Source organism: Glandiceps talaboti, chromosome 6 (assembly GCF_964340395.1).
Source record: "Glandiceps talaboti chromosome 6, keGlaTala1.1, whole genome shotgun sequence".
Lineage (NCBI taxonomy): Eukaryota > Metazoa > Hemichordata > Enteropneusta > Spengelidae > Glandiceps > Glandiceps talaboti.
In genome coordinates, this window is record NC_135554.1 from 23,908,118 (window position 1) to 23,932,334 (window position 24,217).

Consider the following 24,217-nt stretch of genomic DNA (forward strand, 5'->3'; position numbering starts at 1 on the left):
TGCCTGTCAATATGTGATAGATATTAACACAATTTCCTGTTGGAAACAGTACAAAGCATGCTATTTCAAATGTTGACACTGCATGAGAGTATAGCCTATTAAATCTTGGATTGGTCTGGAGAGCTTCTTGAAATAATAACACCAAGATAAGTCTCTTGGCCATTCATAAAATTGAGTATTGGTATTTATGATATGAATCTATCAAACGATGTCAAGTTCAGGCTACTGAGACTGGTTTGAATGTGAAGTACATACATTTTTAGGTTTACATCATTATCGTTACTAACCAGTGCTAACCACCTTGGGAGTACCCTGTGATTATAATGTTATAACTTTTATGGTAGGTCAAGTCATAGAAGGGAGGAGGTGTAATCAATGTTGCAATTATTTCCTAAAGTTCAAAATGTTATACATGATTCTAGAGTGTGTAAACTTGAATTATGCTTCTAGACTGATTTCACAGAAGTTCTTGAAAAGTACAAATGTTTTCCTGTATGTCTTTCAATCAGAGCAAATACTGAAACTTTTCAATTGAAAAGTTGAAGATGGAGGTGTGGATTTTTTATAAGAATTTGTAGAAAATCAGTAATTGTTTTAACATATGGCAGGATTGTATACAGTAAGTGTTTGTTCTGTTTTTGGCAAAAGGCAAAATGTGATTTGAACCTGATGTCATGACACCTACCAGTAGTTTTTCTTAACTTTGATACACTTTATGATATTTACTGTGTTTGAATCAATGCAATCAAGTCTTTAAATGTAGAATATAAGCACCCGGTTCCTTAGAAAGTAATTGCGGAGTGTTTTGAAATTCGCATATTGTAATGAAATGACATCGCATGTGAATGAAGTTGTTTTAATATCTTAGAATCCAAGGACATACCTCATTTCTCTGCAATTATACTGTGCATAATTATTAACACTGTGGTATGCATGTTAATGTAAGTGCATATAGTTCTGTGCATATTAATGACACCGATATGCATATTAATGTCAGTACATAGAACACTGTATATTAATGACACTGATATGCATATTAATGTCAGTACATAGTACAGTGCATATTAATGACACTGATATGCATATTAATGTCACTGCATAGTACTGTGCATATAAATGACACTGATATGCATATTAATGTCAGTACATAGTACTTTGCATACTGGTTAATAACATGCATATTTATGACTGCATAATAGTACGCATATTAATAACACTGAATAATAATTATACATAACTGTATGCATATTGATGGCATTGTATTACTATATGCATATTAATTGTACTGTAGAAAGATTATGCATATTAATGACAGATTTGATATCTAAGTCTCATTTGTGATCACAGGGTAAATATTTTATCCTTGCAAACAGTAAACAAATAGTGGATGGTTGAGATAAGATGACAAAAGTACCGAGATTGTCATAAGAGCTTCAAGATATACTTGATATGTACACTGGATTCCAAATTGTTAAAATTAAGGGAGGCAGAATTGATTTTAGAAGTACTGAAAGTTGGTGATACAGTCTTGGTAAAACAGGTGTTTCTCTTGCAGTTTTCCAATTGGTGTACCTAGACGTGGAAAAATGTTCATAAAAAGATTGTTTTCAAAGCTCTGGTAGAGACCACAACTTGTATCATGGTCAGAAGGATTACTATTGTAATGAAATAAGAGCTATAACTCAGTTTACAAAAAAATGTGCGATTTATAGGGATTAATGGAAGAGAAACCACACAAAATTTTACCCAAAATACAAGTACCATAATTAACATTTTTTTATATGCTTTTTTTTTCAATGCATGATGTCCAGTACTGTAGGAGTGTGTAAGGAGAGAGAAAGAACACTATTAAGATGATTGTAAATTTATAAAATATTTCCCACACTCTAAAAACTTACAGTGAGAAAGAAAATAGAGAAAATATGCTAAGTGACTGATTAATCTATACTACATAACTGGTCTGCTTGATATTTGACAGTTTCATAGTTCCTTTTTGGTTGCTGGTTTAAGGTATCCATGAGATGTCATGTGATATTTGTAAATCAAGCATGAGTTGTCCATGTGCCAACCGTGTGATTTTTTGCAAATCACTGCAAATTAATCAAAATCTGAATAATATGTAAATGAGCTAATTAGCATAGTTTGAGGCAAAATATGGCAGACTGCATATTGGTTGCTACCACATACAAATGTCAATTTTGATCTTGTTAGTTTAAATAGATAGATTTAAGACTATTTAGTAGTATACGTAAGATGATAAAATGATGTTAAAAAAAAAAGAATTATGCATATAGGTATTATAGCGTTCAGAAAGTAAGACAAGAAACATATAGCTAACTTGCACTTTACAACTACATGAACTACTGTAAGTTGATACAAATGAATCAAAATTCAATTCATTTATTTATTGCATAGTTACATTGTGATAATTACCAGTAGCATGTATATTAATGTAGTCATTAGCATAAATGCACACAGTATTTTTATGAGCTGATACAAGTAAAACATCCTTACCATGGGAATTAGTAATGGACTATGTGATGTTTTGTATTTGAAAGGATCATTTTATTTTTTTACGTTTCTGTTTTCATAAAGGGCATCATAACAATACTTGTGCATTTTTAAAAATAATTTTAAAATACAATCAACTTGTTACGTTAAGTGTTTTTGATGTAGACTGTCAGCTTTGTTTTTATATAAACTTCACTATTGTATTCAACAGTTTGTATATGTTATAGCACTTTCACCCTATCAACATAAACTTTAATTTCAGCTTGTGATGTTATTTGCAATGTAATTATAATGTGGTAACTACTTTGCATATAGATTCAAATTGGAAAGCACTGTGTATGTTCTATATGTAATTTATATAGAGTATGTATATATTCTACATATAATTTGCATAAAATCTGCATGTTTGATATGCAATTTGCATAGAATTTGCATTTGTTCTACATATAATTTGCATACTATTTGAATGTCTTTGCACTTTGCATAGAAATTAGCTATTTTGCATCACAGTAATCATTTAAAAAGCCTGCAGAGATCATGATAATAAAAATCTGTGGCTCTGTTCCAGATTCCCTTTAATGGAAGTTTGTGTGGCCAATCAAAGGTTATCCACAGTAATGTTATCACCTGGTTCTTATACTTTGTGACCTAGTGCAATAGTATTTATTCACCTAAATATTTTTATGCTAACTTTCTGTGGACTTAATATTTTTGGGTGCTACTGAGTCAAATGGTGTGAACTCAAAATAGAGAAACAATTGTGTTTGGAGATATTTTGAAACCTGTCTTTTTGTTGTTTTTGATATCATAGTTTTAGTTACACTGGGAATGGAATAGTATACAGTTATATTATGCCTTTCTTAGCCACTCAGTCAAAATAGATGCAAGGAGAAATTATAATATTATATTGCAGTGGTCTGATCAGGTACATGTCCTGCCCACTCTGATTATGTTGGAAGTTAATATTTTCAGCCAAAGTTATCTGAAGGAAGTTAAGGGAATCCCATGGTACAGATATAATTGGTATCAAATTGTTCAACTTGGTATAGGTTGGAGTCCAATAACAGATAACATCAGGTGATATTTGGAACATGTTTATTTTAATCATTACATTTTGTTGAATTTATATTTCCTTGTTTGTAAACAAATGAACATGTCAGTTAACTTTGGACTTGATCAGACCTTTATTTGTAGGCATGCATATATTTGAATAAAATAGTCATTTTTTTTAAAACTAACAGAAGTAGTGTCTGGTGGTGTTGTATTGATTTGTAAAGTAAGACCTTGCCCCAGTGATCGCTATCTATGTATAGCTACAGAATAATAAGTATCACTTTCCAAAATGGGCTAACATCTGGCTTTTTTAGTGCATAGAGGTAAAAACGATCCTCTTCTACCTCCATGAATAGTGCTCACACCAGGACGGCACTTTAAACACCTCACCATTCATGCATGTGTTAGCAAATGCCACAGGCACAATGTTATCACCAGACTAACGCAGTGTTACCATCTGGCTGACACACAGCTAGCAAAGTACTATACTGAGCTGTGCGTGATAAACACAAGTTGTTTTGCATTAGTATCTAGCAGAAGCAGAAAGGGCTCCTGGAGATGTGACTGTACACTGTGTGAAATCACATTTTTGGGCTTGAAACTGATGATCACTGACTAGCATTTAGAATGATGTGACTGTACACTGTGTGATATCACATTTTTGGGCTTGAGACTGATGATCACTGACTAGCATTTAGAATGTTGTGAGTGTATACCGTGTGATATCACATTTTTGGGCTTGAAACGGGTGATCACTGGCTAACATTTAGAATGTTGTGCTGGCCACATATGACAGATAATAACAGGCAGTACATTGTTAATCATGTTTCAAGCCTTGAAAATGTTCATTTAATCAGTAATACAAAGTTTGACAAAATTCTACCAAACCTAATTTAGCACTGGTAAATAAACTGTCTGACAAAGCCTGCTGATCAGAACCAAACAATTTATACTCGGTAACCTGGAAATAAGGTTTATTTTCACTTATTTCGTTGGGAAACAAATAAACAAAAATAAGAAGTGACTAAAATGTCTTCTTGTGTATGAACTCAAAGTATGGCTCTGGTAATTAGTAAAATTTAGAGAACTATAGCTGAAGCCTGTCAACTAACAACATTATCTAGTGGTAAAAATATCTAGATTTTACAGTATAACCTAGTGAGTATAAATGCTGAGTACCTGCAATATAGCATTTTACCTCATGCTAGATTGTCAAAATAGAACAAGGTCGATTTATTCTCATGAATGTCTATAGTAATGCAGGTGTAGTACATGGATCAAACATTTTAATTATTTTGACTGCAGAGGAGTTACTTCCATTTTATATTGAATTTCACTTTTGCTTCTTCTTGACAACACTGTCTAAAAGCAAGTATTTATGTAATACATAACCCCTCATCATCATCATCATCATCATCTGTGATCATCATCACTTTACAATAATGTACATCATCATCATCATCATCATCATCATCATCATCATCATCATAATCATTAACTTCTCAGTTTTCAATGTCCATAAAGTGTCATTATAGAAGTGTTTCACTTTGTGTATTTCTTCATCCAACCAAGGCTATCCACAGTTTTCTCTGTTAACAAAACATAACACATGAAATAAATCAGAGATACATTCATTTACAATATTATCTAAAGCATAGATGACACACTTATACATCGCAATGTAATAACAGACTCTGTAAGTTACTGTAAGTACAAGCTTACTTTGCATGTAAAAATTCATCTAATTCAGTTTTTTAACAAACCCGAAAGTTTTACTTCTGGACTTAATTAATAGTCATGACAGTCACAAACCATTAGCGGTCCAAGTGCAACAAACCCGCGGGCTTGCCTGGCGAAAACGGGTGTCATAAAAGTTGTTTGCATCTCTAAAGCTGTTTGTAGCGTTACTTATAATAGCCTAATAAATTGATAACAACTGATATAAGACGGAGATAAGGTTTGCCTCAATTGCAGTCCATGCAGACGGCCGAATAGAGGTTTTACAGCTGTTTACTTGTGTTATGTAAGAGCCCATCATCACATGTGTAAATATTGGTACTCTTTGATAACAAGTCCACTTGCTTGGCTAATGGCTTGTCCCAGTAATGACAATCAATAGCAAGTAGAATAAACTTAGTATGTGATATTCACAACCTATGTAACCATGGTAACCATTATATCCAGTTCTACCTGTTGCTGGTTTCTATTTACATCTTATATAACCATGGTAACCATCACATCTAGGCTTACCTGATGGTGTATATTCACACCCTATGTAACCATGGAAACCATCATATCCAGTCTTACCTGTTGTTGGTTTATATTCACACCCTATGTAACCATCATATTTAACTTCTTCCAGTAATTTAAATATGTATGGATAATTGATTTCACCAGGACTGTCTGGTTCACCTCTGTCTGGCACTTGAGATATTTGGATGTGGCCTGTATGGTGATCAGAAAATAATGATTACTAATACTAAAACATACCACAATGAATACATTCTTACTTCTCTATAAAGTTAATTCATTCATCTGGTCTACTCTTACTATGTTTTGGCATGTTGGTATTTTTTATTCTTTGACAGAGAAAGTTGGATGATTTAAAAGTTACCAATTCTGAACAACACCAAGTAAACTGAAAGTAGTTTTATTAAGGAAGAATGCACCTGGGGGATAAATTTCCCAGAAAATCAAAGTTCTTCAATTCTCTCTAATGGCTGCTTTATGTTCCTGGTCCTTTTGAAACAAAGAAATTTGACAGTTCACTGTCCTGTTTCCAAAGAAATCACCTATCATATTTGCATAGTTTTTGGTGGCCATATTGGATTCTAAAATGACTAAAAAAATTTACATATATTTCTTGCATATGTATATATTTTAGAAATCTGGAGCTTACACATACCACATGCACAGTTCAGTATGTACCAGTTTTATTTCCGAGTTCACATAAAAACCCACTGAAATAGAGGATTGATGCTACATAGGAATTTAGATACAAAGATAAGATAATTACCAATGATGGGTAGATGTTCTTTTATCAAATTTGTCAAATATCCATCTGTTCTTTGAGCATGGAAAAAATCCTGGAATAAACAAAAAAATGTCTTGGTTAATATCAGGATGCACAGCATATCTTCCATGATAAAAGAGCAGAAATCAGTGATGACACACAGTCCCTAAAAAGTAAAAAGTATGAAGTTAAAATCAATGATGACACAGTCCCTAAATAGTAAAAAGTATGAAGTTAAAATCAGTGATGTTTCAAGACTCTTTTCTGATGGTGCAAGGGGACATAGTAAAATGACCCTGTGTATGACACACACACACACACACACACACACACACACACACACACACACACACACACACACACACATAATCATCTTACTTCTTAGTGAGATTTAATTAAATACCATGTTAGACTACTTAACCTCAGTTGACTTGAGTTGTACAACAAATGAAGCACATAATGGCTACCCAGTCTTAGCAACAAAACTATAATCTCTATAGGGTGAATATAATGAGAAATGACCACCTGTGAAACTCAAGACTGAAAGTACGTTTGAAGTGATGTCCAATGTCCAACAAACTGTGGCCTTTGGCACAGATGTACATATTATTCTAAGGTAGAATACAAAAGCAACTGAACTAAGACATTAGTACTGAAAACAGGTATGACTTCACATGATACTAGAAATTGTACAATGCTTATAAAATATGTAGTAATTTTGAAATATTTACCAGTTGAAGTTTGACGTTTGGGTGATTTATTTTCTTGATAAGGTCAATACCTGTATACAGGATGACAAATAGAAGGGAAAAGATTAACAACTCTGGTGAAATGGATTTATCCTCATTTTCAAGTCATATAATTAACCTTATAATAATATATTATGAGAGAAATTTCTTCAAAAGCAAGCAAGCATGCACAGGTGAGTAAAGTAAGTTGACAGGATATACATAAGACCATATAACATAGTATATAGCAATGTCTACTCAGAACATAATGTAATGTTAAAATGCAGCCACATGTGTACATCACAGGGATCTTATAATGCTTTGAAATCCTAGCCAGTGTAATGCTTTGAAAAACTATGTTTCAGCATGAAATTTACATGATTTATGAAAAACTTTTCCCCTGAAATGAACTCTGACATGATGCAAATATTAAAGCCAAAATTCATCTTTCTCTGATGGGGGTATTTGTTTGCACACAAGTAACTACTAGTTGGGAGAAGGGTATCAGCCTGGTGGCTGGAACTAAAGTGATCGCAGACACTACGCAGTGCATCATGTTAATCAACAAAAAGTTCTTCACCCAGAGATATATACCGATTGACCTTTGAACTTTGACTTACCTTGTGATTGTGTGTTAAGGAAGTACTTGTTTCCAAGTGCACTAATGGGTTCAATGACGGCCAATATACCCTCCTAATGGCGAAATAACAACATTTACAATCAAAGTCAGTTGCTATGTAAGTTTCCTTTACTAAGCCTTGCATTTATGGCTTGCATCTATACTTAGCATGATTAGAAGTGTGAAGTGTGACTTCAAGAAAAGGATTTTCAATGTACGATAACAGCATCTCTTCATGTTTTTTGAGTTGATAGACCCTCTGTTTATGGAATATCTAACAAACATTCTTTTTGAATCACACTCTCTATCACCAGATCAAAACAAAGCTCATCACACTGAAGGACATTATTGACACCATAGGCATGTATCCTGGTGAAAAATGATAAATCATTGCTGAAATTCAGGACTTTTCCTAAAATAATAGTTCACAGTATTCTTCTGAAATAATTTGTCACTTCTACAGTATCCAAAGTTAAAATTTGATATGAATTGAAAACACCGCCAACATAGTACACGCGTACACACACACACACACACATACCACACACACACATACCACACACACACACACACACACATACACTTACTCTTTTTTTCTATATTTTTGTGTTGTTTAACCGACTAACCAACTCATCATCTTTGTGTTGATATGAAACATGCTGGGGTAATATTGAAATGGGGTCGTCCATACAGACATTGGTGACTGATTGAGTAAAACTCATGATGTCAGTATACCAGGACAGTCTAGGGATGTCTCATGGTTAATTGCTCTTGAAAGACTTATACAGACATTTGATTGAACTTACTTGTTGCAGTTTATCACCTGCATATCGTAAGTTTTCAATGAAAACAGTCTCCATATCTTGTAATAATTTGCTTCTGTCTGAAGGATCATGTTTAGGAACTATCCCAGCTGTTACATGCATTCTGAAAACATTTGAAAGGGTAGATTTCATGATACAGTTCACATCTGCCAAGACTGCATAGACAGCTTACAACTATATATAACTGCAAGTAGTGGTTTCTAATCACAATTGTTCACTTTTTTAATCACCAAGAATAAACTGACTAGAGTTTTAAATTTTGACTCAAAAGATACAATATTGAATATACCATCACTGGTACCAACTCTGCAGCTATTTTTGAAAGAATTAAGTTACATATCAAAAGAGTGTGCCTAAAATTAGTAAAATGTGGGCTAAAACTTTGGTCAAGGATGCCAACCATATGGCAATACACAAAGCAGTTACATCAGTCCACACAAATTAATCCTCACTCTTCCAAGTGGGTATTATTTGTAAACAAGTAAATTACTAGTTGGGAGAAAGAGGATTACGACATAGATATTCAGACTGGCTGAGAATTGCCAGTGACTTCAGCCATGAAATACTGAGAAATGATGACTTTTCAAATGAGGCCTTTATAGGCATAGTACAAAATGGTGCACGTCCAACTCGGCCCATTTCCAACTCGGCCCACCAACTCGGCCCACCGTCTGTCAACTCGGCCTACTCTCTGTCAACTCGGCCCACCAACTCGGCCCACTCTCTGCCAACTTGACTATAGATATTTAGTCCGCTATTCGTCAATTCGTAAATAGTCAAGATGTACAACTCGACGTGATTGTAACTTCAAAACCGAAACACTTTGAAATAAATGATTGCGTTTATTACTAACGTATCGCCCACTTCGACACGACATGCACTCTAAAATGGGTTGATCTTTTTTTATTAATCGTTGAAAATGACAGAAACATTTTCCTCATGACGTGCGTGGGCCGAGTTGGCATGTAAATGGGCCGAGTTGGCATGTAAATGTGCTGAGTTGGCATGTGAATGGGCCGAGTTGGCGATGGGACGAGTTGGCAATGGGCCGAGTTGGTCCTACCCCGTACAAAACTATTGCCACTCTCATTTCCTTGCTTCAGAATAGCACTCCTAGTGGCTAAACTTTACAACCTTTTGTCTTTTTTTTCATCTGACAACATATGGTATATTGTTCCACCTGTGTGATTCATTTTGACTTCACAATTGTGCCACCTAGGTGAGTAATCCTGATCAATGTCGGGGGGGGGGGGGGGGGGGGGGGGGGGTGCATAGAGGTCAAGGTCATGTCAAGTTCAAGATATGTTCAACTTATTGTTTCTCAACAGTGAGTATAAGGTAGAGCACACCAAGTACACACACCTGTAGAACACAAAAAGTCATGGCCACTCAACTGTTGAAAACGTAAAGTCACTTACCTGCAACACTTCAGTCCTTTAGCATACTCAATGGATAAATCTAACATTTCTTTGAAATACTGTTGACGTCCTGGCAGTGATGCAAAACCCAGCTCACCCTTAGCTATCTCACCTGTAAGACAACAAGCCATTGAGAATGACATAGTCCCCGCTATGATTGGGTTTTAAGGAATTAGCACTACTCTGATCACGCAACAACACTTGTGAACCTAAATCAAACAGACTTAGATATGTTGTGTCTGCTTGTCGGACATGGAACATGCCTACAACAATAAAGGATTGGTCGGGTATGGGGGATCATACATGTATCAATATGAAAATGGATATGCAAATGTATGTCATAGAACACTGTCCTAATACCAACTCTGAATGAGATCTGTTCAAGCATGTCTGAGTTATGGCTTTGGACATGGAAAATTCACAAACAAAATGGCTGCCAGGCAGCCATATTGGATCGTATCATGACGAAAATGGATATGCACATGTATGTCACAGAACACTGTCCTAATACCAACTTCGAATGAGATCTGTTCAAGCATGTCTGAGTTATGGCTTTGGACATGGAAAATTTGCAAACAAAATGGCTGCCAGGCAGCCATATTGGATCGTATCACAGTGAAAATGGATATGCACATGTATGTCATAGAACACTGTCCTAATACCAACTTTGAATGAGATCTGTTCAAGCATGTCTGAGTTATGGCTTTGGACATGGAAAATTTGCAAACAAAATGGCTGCCAGGCAGCCATATTGGATCGTATCACAATGAAAATGGATATGCACATGTATGTCATAGAACACTGTCCTAATACCAACTTTGAATGAGATCTGTTCAAGCATGTCTAAGTTATGGCTTTGGACATGAAAATTCACAAACAAAATGGCTGCCAGGCGGCCATATTGGATCGTATCATGACAACAATGAATATGCACATATATGCCATAGAACACTGTCCTAATACCAACTCTGAATGAGATCTGTGTGAGCATGTCTGAGTTATGGCTTTAGACAGGGAAAATTCACAAACAAAATGGCTGCTAGGCGGCCATATTGGATCGTATCATAAAACAAATTGACGTGCATATGTATGCCATAGCATGTTGCCCCTGTACCAAGTTTGAAAAAAAATCGGTACAGGCATCTCCAAGAAACGGCTGCGGACGGACGGACGGACGGACACACGGACGCACGGACGCACGGACGCACGGACGGACAGACGGAACCCAATCCATAAGTCCCCGTTCCGGACTTCGTCCGCGGGGACTAACAATTAATATGCATTGTACTGATTCAAAAATTTGTACTTTGTTAATTTCACTATTACAAAGAAAGCCTAAATAAATGTCCCTGAATCAAAACGATCGGCTAATGGAAGTTGGGGCACAAAGTGGCTATAAGTCATTCTAGAAATGACCACTTGAGGTCGGATCATTGGGGCATATTTAATTATTATTTGCAAAGCTCGAGCACTTGAAATAGGGATGGGTCTTTCAGTAAATTTTATCCCAAGGACAACTATTGAAGCACATAAGCTGTTACTTCATTTACAAATGGTTTTTGATTAAAATATATCCTGAGTCACAGAAAGTAAATTATTTAATGTTATTTATCACCCATCATGCATTAGAGTTGGACAGACAGTGTGTTTTCACTATCACATCTGTTTGTCTATATGTGATTTTTGTTTTGTTTTGTTTTGTTTGTTTGTTTGTTTCATGACATTATTTACAAAACTAGCTAACAAAATCCCATGGATACAGAAATTGAAATTGTATTTTCACCCATTTGAACAAAAATAGTTAATTTTTCAAAGTAAGGACTAATGAAAAAAATTATGTGGTTCCGGTTAAGCTCAATTGTAGAATAGGTGGGGGAGGTAGATTTTTAATTTTATTTTATTATATTTTGTTTTCATGTGCGAGTGTCTAGTTCGGGTTTTCCATTGTTTTCCAAATGGTCTCTGTGTTGTTTATTTCTTCCTATCAGATGTACAGCCATTACAGATTGGAAGGACAGTTTTCTTTTGTCTTTTTAAAGTGGCCATATGGATGAGAATATGGTATTTATTTTGGATTTTTATTTGATAAAACAGCTTCACCATGTTTTTCTACTTGAAAAAATAATGTGAAATAACATATACCAAGTCCATGTTCATAACTCAATACATTGCAAAAAGATGCAAAAAGTGTAAAAAGTTTGTTATTGTACGTACAATAACAAACATTTTACACATTGTTTAATGTTTTGCCGTTTATTGAGATGTGAACATGGACTTGGTATATGTTATTTTGCAATATTTTTTCAAGTAGAAAAACATGGTGAAGCTGTTTTATCAAATAAAAATCCAAAATAAATACCAATTTCTCATCCATATGGCCACTTTAAGTTGATGTCAGTTTCCACATCCAATATTTCTTGTGAGACTTGACAATTTTTGCAATATTTTTTTTCTCGAATAAGTAAAAAAAAAAAACGTTTAGGGTCGGCAGTTAAAAGCTAGATGGGGTCGGGTAACCGCAGAACCAAACAATTATTTTTTTTAGGCCAAACATATTTGGGTTGCCATGTTAACCTTGAACCTCCATCAAAATATAACAGTTCCTGTCAGACAGTCTTTCATAATGTTTCCTCTAAATCAATACTAACGTTTTGAGAATAGTAATATTTTTTATTTCACCCATTTGGGTTGTCATGGTAATCACTGATCTCAACCTAAACCTAGTCAATTGCTCCTTGCCCAATAGGCAATCTTCCCTCTAGTGAAAGCTTCATCTAAATCCATCCAGACCTTGAGATATCCACAGACAAACAATCAAACAAACAAACAAACAATCAATCCAAACAAACAAACAGATAGACAGACAGACAGACCTGACAGGCAGACACCGAACAGACAGACAGACCTGGCAGATGAAATGAAAACAATAAATTAATTTATGAACCACTGCTAACCGTACCTGAGAAGGAATTCACCAGTACTTGTTCGAGGTTTTCTCTCTCCTTCACCTCCACGAGCTTCTCTAGAGGTACAGAATAAAGAATACCTTCCACTGCATTGAAACCAGCTGCCTTGGCTGCCGAATATCTGTCAACAAAGTCTTCTATTTCTACAAACATGAAATTCAAATTTGCTGCAAATTTCAACGACATATTTACCACTGAATTGTTAGCACAATTGTTAGATGAAGACACGAGATGAGTACTTTAGTCACGGAACTGGCGTATAGCTGTGATACTGTGATAGTCAAAATGCTTACTCAGTGTTTGACATGTACACTATTTATAGTAATAACACTTCTATAATACTCTAGAGAGTGATTACATAAGCGGACCAACGGACTAAAGAAGCTGGTGACTCTCAAAACACAACTCCATCCACGCCCCCGTGTCAGTCATACTATTTAGTCAATTTTTGGGGGTCGAAGGTAGTTTCCTGCATACTTTTTTCCCTACAGACACTGCGCCCTCTACGGCATAAACACGTATAACGATACATCATGTCAAGAATGATAATATATTAGCTGCACAAGAAATTTACCGATAGATCGTGATTTTGTATTTTTATTCAAAAATTGTGTTTGTTAGTATTACTTTGACTTGCTGACTGCTATTTTTTATTTCTCCATGTACATATTTGTGTTAAATTGAGAATTTATTGTGTTCAAAATAACTTTTTTTTTTTACAAATTATGTCAGATGTTTTTCACTTTTTGTTGGACCTTGAAGTTGAACATGTTAGTTAACAAGTGTTTATCTTATTTCGGTCCTAGCAGCATTTCCATACATTCTCATAATTATTATAATCCCATTAAACAAAGTATTGAATTCTTTAGTTTACTTCTTTTTACACCTCATCACAGAAGTATTGCGACCGTGTTGAAGCAATTTCTCAAAAAAAAAATTTAAAAATTAAATTAAATTCTAACCTACCTACCTTATTTTATGTTATCAGAAACATAACATTTCTCTATAAATTTTTGCCTAATTCATAACTTTTAAAAGAGTAATATTCTAGACAAGTGCTGATTGCAAGCTATCAGGTGTCAATCGTAGGTTTTTTGTCATTTTCCTAGTTTCTATAAATCAGAAGTATTCACTCCTTCAGAGAAATTGTTCACACATAAAACATGTAGAGGTTGGTCTGAATTTTTTTTGTTTGTTTTTGTTTAATGATTGTTCACCTTGCAATTGTATAAAGATCTGTGACCAGGTAAGTGAATACATATCCTATGTTTTTCAGGGGGTGAAAAATTAGGGTCTAAAAGAAAGAACCTAAGAACAATTCCAGGGAATGTTTTTCACAGAGATGGTGTGACTGTTTTTGGCATGTACATCATATCTATCGCACCACTCTCAGAGGAGATAATTTTGCTGATACAAAAAAATGACCCATCCAATTCTTTTAATTTCACAGGTCTAAACCTGAGTATTTCGATATTTCACTTACATCTTCACATAGAGGAGATCAAGAACTTTCTCAAAAATATATGGTTTATTTGGTGTTTAACACAAACATATCAGTTAAAAAGTGAACAACACATTTTGGGGGGGAGGGGTCTAATACCGAAACTAATAAATATACTAGAAAGTGGGGATATCACATATCTGAGTAATATGACAGCCTTTACAGCATCAGGTAATTTTCACTACAAAATCTTGGTTATAGTAAAATGCAGAATTAGCACTACATTTGTATTATTTAATATTTGCTTATTATTTGAACATGAATATGTGTTTTAAATAATATCATTTAATTATTATGTATCAAATTTTTTACAATACGTATGAATACCATATTGTATATGTACTATGGAAGCAGTCATTCAAGTTTTGTGTGATATTCATTTTCTAATTTCATATTCATTTTCTCTCAAATTTGAAGGAGGAAAAAAAGAACTTTTCCCGGATTTGTTGTTTAATCTCATGGAATTCACATGGTTTGCTGATATTTCTACTAAGAACAATATCTATCTCCAAGTAAAAAGAATTATTATTCAGTAACTTGGTATGGAACAGTCTCAAGTAACAGTGCTCAAAATTTGTAATTATTTTGATTGCAGAGAAGTTAGTTCTATTTTATATTGAATTTCATGCACTTCTGCTCCTTGTCAACAACACAATCTAAGAGCAAGTGTCACCACCACCACCACCACCACCACCACCACCACCACCACCACCGCCGCCACCACCAACACCACCACCACCACCACCACCACCACCACCACCACCATCATCATCATCATCATCATCATCTGTGATCATCATCACTTTACAATAATGTACATCATCATCATCATAATCATTAACTTCCCAGTTTTCAATGTCCATAAAGTGTCATTATAGAAGTGTTTCACTTTGTGTATTTCTTCATCCAACCAAGGCTATCCACAGTTTTCTCTGTTAACAAAACATAACACATGAAATAAATTAGAGATACATTCATTTACAATATCATCTAAAGCATAGATGACACACTTATACATCGCAATGTAATAACAGACTCTGTAAGTTACTGTAAGTACAAGCTTACTTTGCATGTAAAAATTCATCTAATTCAGTTTTTTAACAAACCCGAAAGTTTTACTTCTGGACTTAATTAATAGTACAATCAATAGCAAGTAGAATAAACTTAGTATGTGATATTCACAACCTATGTAACCATGGTAACCATTATATCCAGTTCTACCTGTTGTTGGTTTCTATTTACATCTTATATAACCATGGTAACCATCACATTTAGGCTTACCTGATGGTGTATATTCACACCCTATGTAACCATGGTAACCATCATATCCAGTCTTACCTGTTGTTGGTTTATATTCACACCCTATGTAACCATCATATTTAACTTCTTCCAGTAATTTAAATATGTATGGATAATTGATTTCACCAGGACTGTCTGGTTCACCTCTGTCTGGTACTTGAGATATTTGTATGTGGCCTGTATGGTAATCAGAAAATAATGATTACTATCAAATACTAAAACAAAACACAATGAATACATTCTTACTTCTCTATAAAGTTAATTCTGGTCTACTATTACTATATTTTGACATTTTTTTATTCTTTGACAGAGAAAGTTGGATGACTTAAAAGTTACCAATTCTGAACAACACCAAAAACTGAAAGTAGTTTTATTAAGGAAGAATGCACCTGGGGGATAAATTTCCCAGAAAATCAAAGTTCTTCAATTCTCTCTAATGGCTGCTTTATGTTCCTGGTCCTTTTGAAATAAAGAAATTTGACAGTTCACTGTCTTGTTTCCAAAGAAATCACCTATCATATTTGCACAGTTTTTGGTGGCCATATTGGATTCTAAGGTGACAAAAATGTTTATATATATTTCTTGCATAATATGCATATATTTTAGAAACCTGGAACTTACACATACCACATGCACAGTTCAGTATGTATCAGTTTCATTTCTTAGTTCACATAAAAACCCACTGAAATAGAGGATTGATGCTACATAGGAATTTAGATACAAAGATAAGATAATTACCAATGATGGGTAGATGTTCTTTTATCAAATTTGTCAAATATCCATCTGTTCTCTGAGCATGGAAAAAATCCTGGAATAAACAAAAAAATGTCTTGGTTAATATCAGGATGCACAGCATATCTTCTCTGATAAGTGTGCAGAAATCAATGATGACACACAGTCCCTAAAAAGTATGAAGTTAAAATCAGCGATATTTCAAGACTCTTTTCTGATGGTGCAAGGACACATAGTAAGATGACCCTGTGTATCACACACACACACACACACACACACACACACACACACACACACACACACACACACACACACACACACACACACACACACACACACACACACACACACACACACACACACACACACACACACACATTCATAATCATCTTACTTCTTAGTAAGGTTTAATTAATACCATGTTAGACTTACTTAACCTCAGTTGACTTGAGTTGTACAAAACTTCACATGACTTCACATGATACTAGAAATAATGCTTGTAAAAATATGTAGTAATTTTGAAAAATTTACCAGTTGAAGTTTGACGTTTGGGTGATTTATTTTCTTGATAAGGTCAATACCTGTATACAGGATGACAAATAGAAGGGGAAAAAGATTAACATCTCCGGTGAAATGGATTTATCCTTGTTTTTAAGTTGTATAATTAACCTTATTGTGAGAGAAATTTCTTTAAAAACAAGCAAAACATGTACACAGGTGAATAAAGTAAGTTGACAGCCTATACATAAGACCATATAACATAGTATATAGCAATGTCTACTCATAACAATGTAATATTAAAATGCAGCCACTGGCCATTACACATGTACACATTACAGGGATCTTATAATGCTTTGAAAACCTAGCCAGAGTAATGCATTGAAAAACTTTGTTTCAGTGTGAAATTTACATGATTTAAGAAAAACTTTTCCCCTGAAATGAACTCTGACATGATGCAAATATTAAAGCCAAAATTCATCTTCTTTCTCCGGTGGGGGTATTTGTTTGCACACAAGTAACTAGTAGTTGGGAGAAAGGGTTCAGCCTGGTGGCTGGAACATAGTGATCGCAGACACTATATGCAGTGCATCATGTTAATCCACAAAAAGCACTTCACCCTGACATATATACCGAATGACCTTTGAACTTTGACTTACCTTGTGATTGTGTGTTAAGGAAGTAGTTGTTTCCAAGTACACTTATGGGTTCAATGACGGCCAATATACCCTCCTAATGGTGAAATAACATTTACAATCAAAGTCAGTTGCTATGTTAGTTTTCTTTACTAAGCCTTGCATTTATGATAAATAAAAAAAAATGGCTTGCATCTATACTTTACATGATTAGAAGTGTGAAGTGCGACTTCAAGAAAAGGATTTTCATTATAGGATTATAGTCTGTTTATGGAATATCTAACCAAACATTTCTTTTTAAACCACACCCTCTATGGCCAGATCAAAACAAAGCATGCCACAATGAAGGGAAGACACATACATGCACGCACACACACACACACACACACACACACACACACACACACACACACACACACACACACACTAATCAACTCATCATCTTTGTTTTGATTGAACTTACTTGTTGCAGTTTATCACCTGCATATCGTAAGTTTTCAATGTAAACAGTCTCCATATCTTGTAATAATTTACTTCTGTCCGAAGGATCATGTTTAGGAATTATCCCAGCTGTTACATGCATTCTGAAAACATTTGAAAGGGTAGATTTGGTCAAGGATTCCAAACATATGGCAATACACAAAGCAGTTACATCAGCCCACACAAATCAATTCTCGTTCTTCCAAGTGGGTATTATTTGTAAACAAGTAAATTACTAGTTGGGAGAAAGAGGATTACGACATGGATATTCAGACTGGCTGAGAATTGCCAGTGACTTCAGCCGTCAAATACTCACTGAGAAATGATGACTTTTCAAATGAGGCCTATATAGGCATAGTACAAAACTACTGCCGCTCTCATTTCCTTGCTTCAGAATAGCACTCCTAGTGGCTAAACTTTACAACCTTTTGTCTTTTTTCATCTGACAACATATGGCATACTGTTCCACCTATGTTATTCATTTTGACTTCACAATTGTGCCACCTAGGTGAGTAATCATGATCAATTTCAGTGGGGGGGGGGAGATACATAGAGGTAAAAGGTCATGTCAAGTTCAAGATATGTTCAACTTATCGTTTCTCAACAGTGAATAAGGTTACTAGGAGCACACCAAGCACACACTCGTGGCACCTGCAGAACACAAAAAGTCATGGCCACTCAACTGTTGAAAACGTAAAGTCACTTACCTGCAACACTTCAGTCCTTTAGCATACTTAATAGATAAATCTAACATTTCTTTGAAATACTGTTGACGTCCTGGCAGTGATGCAAAACCCACCACACCCTTAGCTCTCTCACCTGTAATACAACAGTTAATATGTGCACTGTACTGATTTGAAAATCTGAACTTGTAATTTCACTTTTACAAAGAAAGCCTAAATGTGTCCCTGAATTAAAACAATCTGCCAATGGAAGTTGGGCACAAAGTGGCAAGTCATTCTAGAAATGACCACTTGAGGTCAGATCATTGCGACATAATTAATTATTATTTGCAAAGCAAGAGCGCTTGAAATAGGGATGGGTATATACTCATGTACTTTCAGTAAATTTTATCCCAGGACAAGTACATAAGCTGTTACTTCATTTACAAATGGTTTTTGATTAAAATATATCCTGAGTCACAGAAAGGAAATTATTTAATGTTATTTATCACCCATCATGCATTAGAGTTGGACAGATGTGTTTTCACTGTCACATCTGTTTGTCTATATGTGATTTTTGTTTTGTTTTGTTTTGTTTGTTTGTTTGTTTGTTTCATGACATTATTTACAAAACTAGCTAACAAAATCCCATGGATACAGAAATTGAAATTGTATTTTCACCCATTTGAACAAAAATAGTTAATTTTTCAAAGTAAGGACTAATGAAAAAAATTATGTGGTTCCGGTTAAGCTCAATTGTAGAATAGGTGGGGTAGGTAGATTTTTTATTTTATTTTATTATATTTTGTTTTCATGTGTGAGTGTCTAGTTCGGGTTTTCCATTGTTTTCCAAATGGTCTCTGTGTTGTTTATTTCTTCCTATCAGATGTACAGCCATTACAGATTGGAAGGACAGTTTTCTTTTGTCTTTTTAAGTTGATGGCAGTTTCCACATCCAATATTTCTCGTGAGACTTAACAATTTTTGCAATATTTTTTTTCTCGAATAAGTTTTAAAAAAAACGTTTAGGGTTGGCAGTTAAAAGCTAGATGGGGTCGGGTAAACGCAGAACCAAACAATTATTTTTTTTTAGGCCAAACATATTTGGGTTGCCATGTTAACCTTGAACCTCCATCAAAATATAACAGTTCCTGTCAGGCAGTTTTTCATAATGTTTCCTCTAAATCAATACTAATGTTTTGAGAATAGTAATATTTTTTATTTCACACATTTGGGTTGTCATGGTAATCACTGATCTCAACCTAAACCTAGTCAATTGCTCCTTGCCCAATAGGCAATCTTCCCACTAGTGAAAGCTTCATCTAAATCCATCCAGACCTTGAGATATCCACAGACAAACAAAGAATCAAACAAACAAACAAACAAACAAACAGATAGACAGACAGACCTGACAGGCAGACAGACACCTGACAGACAGAGACAGACAGACAGACAGACAGACAGACAGACAGACAGACCTGGCAGATGAAATGAAAACAATAATTTATGAACCACTGCTAACCTGAGAAGGAATTCACCAGTACTTGTTCGAGGTTTTCTCTCTCCTTCACCTCCACGAGCTTCTCTAGAGGTACAGAATAAAGAATACCTTCCACTGCATTGAAACCAGCTGCCTTGGCTGCCGAATATCTGTCAACAAAGTCTTCTATTTCTACAAACATGAAATTCAAATTTGCTGCAAATTTCAACGACATATTTACCACTGAATTGTTAGCACAGTAGATGAAGACACGAGATGAGTACTCAGTAACGTAACTGGTGTAGCTGATATACTGTGGTAGGTCAAAATGCTTACTCAGTGTTTGACATGTACACGATTTATAGTAATAACACTTATATAATACTCTAGATAGTGATTACATAAGCGGACCGCGGACTAAAAGCTGGCGACTCTCAAAACACAACTCCGTCTACGCCTCCTTTGGGTCAATCATACTATTTATTGTCAATTTTTGGGGTCAGAAGGTAGTGCGTTCCCTGCATGTTTTTCCCTTCGACCTTGCGCCCTCTACGGCATAACCGCGTATAGTTCTGCTATACACCGTGCGTACACTATAATAGCTACTACTATCATGACTAGAGTACAAAAACAATGCACTAGCGATGTAATGTGTCAAGAATGATAGTATATTAGCTGCAATAATTGTAGCGTCTTGTTGCGGTTTTGTGGGTTTTTTCGTCTGTTTTGGTAACTTTTTAAGTTTTTGTGTTTAACCCGCACCTAACGTTATTATTTTACTATCTTATTTTGGTAGTACATACCTAGGGCACATGCACCCACACTTATTCCGTGAGGGAACAAGCAGCTGTTTTATTTACAACAAAAAGGTCAACAACAAACAAAATCTATTAATACTCATTAACATGACATTATATGAACAACAATGCATGTAAAACTACATTAATCAAAATATGAATATTGTCATTCACTTTGGCCCTATTTACTTCTGTTTCACTTCATGACTACGACAACATCATGTGATTATTGTTGTCCAATGGTGCGGTGCCATGTTGGTATCGCTTGTCACCAAGACATGGGTTAGTTGTTAGACGCATCTCCTGAATTGGTCACCTCTTGTGGACATATACGAACTGAGATCCTTGATCAACAGCAACTTGGCAAGTGATCTGAGAGTCTAGGGAACAATGATATTTTAAAGCACTAGTATCTTAAGGGACCAATGCACAATGTCGCACAAGCTCAACACGTATGATCGATGTAATGTAAAAATATGATTGTAAGCACATTACTACTAGAAACTCAGCACCCATCTGGGTATAAAATACATTTTTATCACCTTATCAGCATCTCAGTAGTAAATAGAAAAGCTGTTTTCATTGAATGAGTGAAAGTTTTCCGTCGAAATTTGGTTAGAAATGCGAAACTGAAGTTCAGCAATTGCATTGACACCAGACCCCCACCCCCTAAATGAATGAAGTTCGCTTATTGAGCTTGTGTGACATTGTGTGATTTTGTTATCCCAAATCTATCAACAAGAACATGTTAATAAACATGCACATATTTTTAATAATGTATACTAAATACACATGTAATTTCCAGCACAGTGATACACATAGGCTACTTTCACAGCTTTTGTTTTTACCACATACCAGTCATTTTAATCATACTTTGAGAGGCTTTCACCGTATTCTCTATACACTACATATCCAAACCTACTTATTACAGACATGCAAAACAGATTGATGAGTTGATAAAAAACATCTTTATTTGATATCAATGAGGGCCATAACTTTAACTAGTTGACCAATACAAGATGATGCTGACAGTATCCACTTCTGCTTGTAAGTAAACACAGCTGACTCATCAAATTTCCACAACAATCCAGTAACTATAGACTGAACAGATCCATCATTGTTTCCACTTGTGTATGTGAGTGGTTACAGCTTAGATCAATGATGAAGCTTCCTGTCTATCAGGCAATAAGAACAATCCGATCTTCTGCAGGCAAGACTGTCTATATTAGCATATTGAAATTAAATTCTTTGTACAGCAAGTCAACTTATAGTTACACCTGTCATCTTGGTAAGTTGTAAACTTTTAAGGATAAGTTTCCTTCATTACACCATCTTTATATTCATTGGGATTTACATCAAAGTCAATCATTTTTTTATCTGTGGTATACCAGCGTCCAAAACAGCCGACATCAACAATCCTTTCCTGGAAGTCGATCCATCTGGGCTTTAGATAGGTACATTGTGCATTGTACAAGGCACAGTCTTTGTCATAATTATCAACCCATATAATAGAACACACAACAAGACCCCATCGTCGCAGTCTTCCTTCATTGCGCCAATGTAAAACATTTTGTATATACTGGTCCGATTCAGGGTTTCGGACAATGTGACCTAGTTCTAATAAGTCATTTGAGGCGTGAATGATTTTAGCATCAAAGGAATCATAGTCTGGGTTGGTATAGGTTGCGTAACTGAATGCTCCAATGATTGACAGGTAGATTGATGCTTTGATTGGACGATCCCGAATATCTGATACTGTATCCTTGGCAACAGCTTTGTAATCATTACCTAGTACTTTAAGGTAGTCAGCTGAAATAATAGAAAAGAAAAAGTATTTTCATTAGATCTGTGCCTGTAGCAATTACAAAATGTAGTATGGTGTAAGTTCTGTTTTACAATATGTAATTCATCACCTTGTTTTTCATTATTTCTTTTGACTTTGGCTTATCTTTTCTTTAGGTAAATTTTTGTGTAATGTAATTTAACAATTAATTTCAGTATCTAGTTCTCTCAATAAGGCCAAATAAAAAAAGTTGTTTGGTTCCGGTTACCCGACCCCCACCTAGTTTTTCACTGCCAGCCCTAAACTTTTTTTTTACATATTCGAGAAAAAAATAAGAAAATCACAAAAATTGTGAAGTCTCGCAAGAAATAGTGGATGCAAAAACTGACATCTACTGAAAAAGACAGTTCTTCCAATCTGTAATGGCTGTACATCTGATGAGAAGAAACCAATAACACAGAGACCACATGGAAAACAACAGAAAAAAACATAACTACCTGAATCAGACACTCACACATGACAAAAAAATTTAAAAAAATAAATTAAAAAATCTACCGACCCCACCTATTCTAAAAAATGAATGTAATCGGAACCACACAATTTTTTTGTATCTATTAAAAATTGTGCAGACAAACTTCTTATGTACGGGTAGATGCAGTACTGTAGCAGTTTCACTACGTGGCTCTCGGTCCTCTGCTAGACCTTTTCTTTGAAATACCCCAGAAATAAAAAGTAAAACGGAAAATGTTGAGTCACACATAATAAATTATATTCATAAATATAAAAGAAAGGATAAAACAGGTATTGTAAATAAAAACAAAGTTACAATTATTGCAGCGACTACTGGAGAAGAATAGGCGACAGTTATAACCACCCGACAGAATTTCTAAACTGTCACTGAGAACATGGAGATAGAAGCCCTGTGATTCTACCTCCCTCCTGAGAATAAATGAGTTATACGTAATTAGTAGCCAACTCAGTGTTGCTGAAAATTTTTAATGAATTCCACCCCCCCCCCCCCCCTTGGGATGCAACCTAAAGTTTAAAACCTACCAGCTTTCCGTGCCTGTCGGCCAACAAAACTGTTTTTCAAGCGATCCGATCCCTTTGACTCGCTTTTGCTGAGTGTTTTGCTTGAATCCCGAGCTAGCGTTATTTTGTTACGGCTGCCACTTACAGCGATTTTGACGACTCTTCTCCACATGTTCATAGCGGCAG

General features: G+C 35.1%; 3 protein-coding genes across 3 annotated transcripts; all 3 read right to left on the minus strand.

Moving 5' to 3' along the window:
• Window positions 1-5,030: 5,030 nt before the first annotated feature.
• On the minus strand, window positions 5,031-14,530 carry LOC144436665 (putative hydroxypyruvate isomerase). Its single transcript, XM_078125510.1, has 8 exons — window positions 13,126-14,530; window positions 10,167-10,278; window positions 8,731-8,851; window positions 7,926-7,998; window positions 7,309-7,358; window positions 6,581-6,650; window positions 5,872-6,009; window positions 5,031-5,153 (listed from the first exon to the last, which is right to left on the minus strand). Exons 1-8 carry the CDS (start codon window positions 13,316-13,318, stop codon window positions 5,107-5,109), a joined length of 804 nt encoding a protein of 267 aa, XP_077981636.1. The 5' UTR covers window positions 13,319-14,530; the 3' UTR covers window positions 5,031-5,106.
• An 879-nt stretch (window positions 14,531-15,409) lies between these two features.
• LOC144436727 (putative hydroxypyruvate isomerase) lies at window positions 15,410-20,867 on the minus strand. The gene is made up of 8 exons (XM_078125580.1): window positions 20,462-20,867; window positions 18,985-19,096; window positions 18,261-18,381; window positions 17,822-17,894; window positions 17,196-17,245; window positions 16,671-16,740; window positions 15,972-16,109; window positions 15,410-15,565 (listed from the first exon to the last, which is right to left on the minus strand). The coding sequence occupies exons 1-8, from the start codon at window positions 20,652-20,654 to the stop codon at window positions 15,519-15,521; spliced, it is 804 nt and encodes a 267-aa protein (XP_077981706.1). The 5' UTR covers window positions 20,655-20,867; the 3' UTR covers window positions 15,410-15,518.
• A 1,345-nt stretch (window positions 20,868-22,212) lies between these two features.
• LOC144436710 (mitochondrial import inner membrane translocase subunit Tim29-like) lies at window positions 22,213-24,216 on the minus strand. Its single transcript, XM_078125563.1, has 2 exons — window positions 24,053-24,216; window positions 22,213-23,025 (listed from the first exon to the last, which is right to left on the minus strand). The coding sequence occupies exons 1-2, from the start codon at window positions 24,207-24,209 to the stop codon at window positions 22,520-22,522; spliced, it is 663 nt and encodes a 220-aa protein (XP_077981689.1). The 5' UTR covers window positions 24,210-24,216; the 3' UTR covers window positions 22,213-22,519.
• Between the last annotated feature and the right edge of the window lies 1 nt (window position 24,217).

What these genes read in the sequence shown, in the direction of transcription:
- LOC144436710 (XM_078125563.1), bottom strand. Translation starts at nt 24,209, where the DNA reads ATGAACATGTGGAGAAGAGTCGTCAAAATCGCTGTAAGTGGCAGCCGT. An exon ending in CCGACAGGCACGGAAAGCTG is followed by an intron (nt 23,026 to 24,052) that starts GTAGGTTTTAAA and finishes CTATTATTTCAG; the next exon opens with CTGACTACCTTAAAGTACTA.
- LOC144436727 (XM_078125580.1), bottom strand. Translation starts at nt 20,654, where the DNA reads ATGTCGTTGAAATTTGCAGCAAATTTGAATTTCATGTTTGTAGAAATA. An exon ending in AAAGGACTGAAGTGTTGCAG is followed by an intron (nt 18,382 to 18,984) that starts GTAAGTGACTTT and finishes AAATGTTTTCAG; the next exon opens with AATGCATGTAACAGCTGGGA. An exon ending in CAGGTGATAAACTGCAACAA is followed by an intron (nt 17,895 to 18,260) that starts GTAAGTTCAATC and finishes TTTCACCATTAG; the next exon opens with GAGGGTATATTGGCCGTCAT.
- LOC144436665 (XM_078125510.1), bottom strand. Translation starts at nt 13,318, where the DNA reads ATGTCGTTGAAATTTGCAGCAAATTTGAATTTCATGTTTGTAGAAATA. An exon ending in AAAGGACTGAAGTGTTGCAG is followed by an intron (nt 8,852 to 10,166) that starts GTAAGTGACTTT and finishes AAATGTTTTCAG; the next exon opens with AATGCATGTAACAGCTGGGA. An exon ending in AGAACATCTACCCATCATTG is followed by an intron (nt 6,010 to 6,580) that starts GTAATTATCTTA and finishes ATCACCATACAG; the next exon opens with GCCACATCCAAATATCTCAA.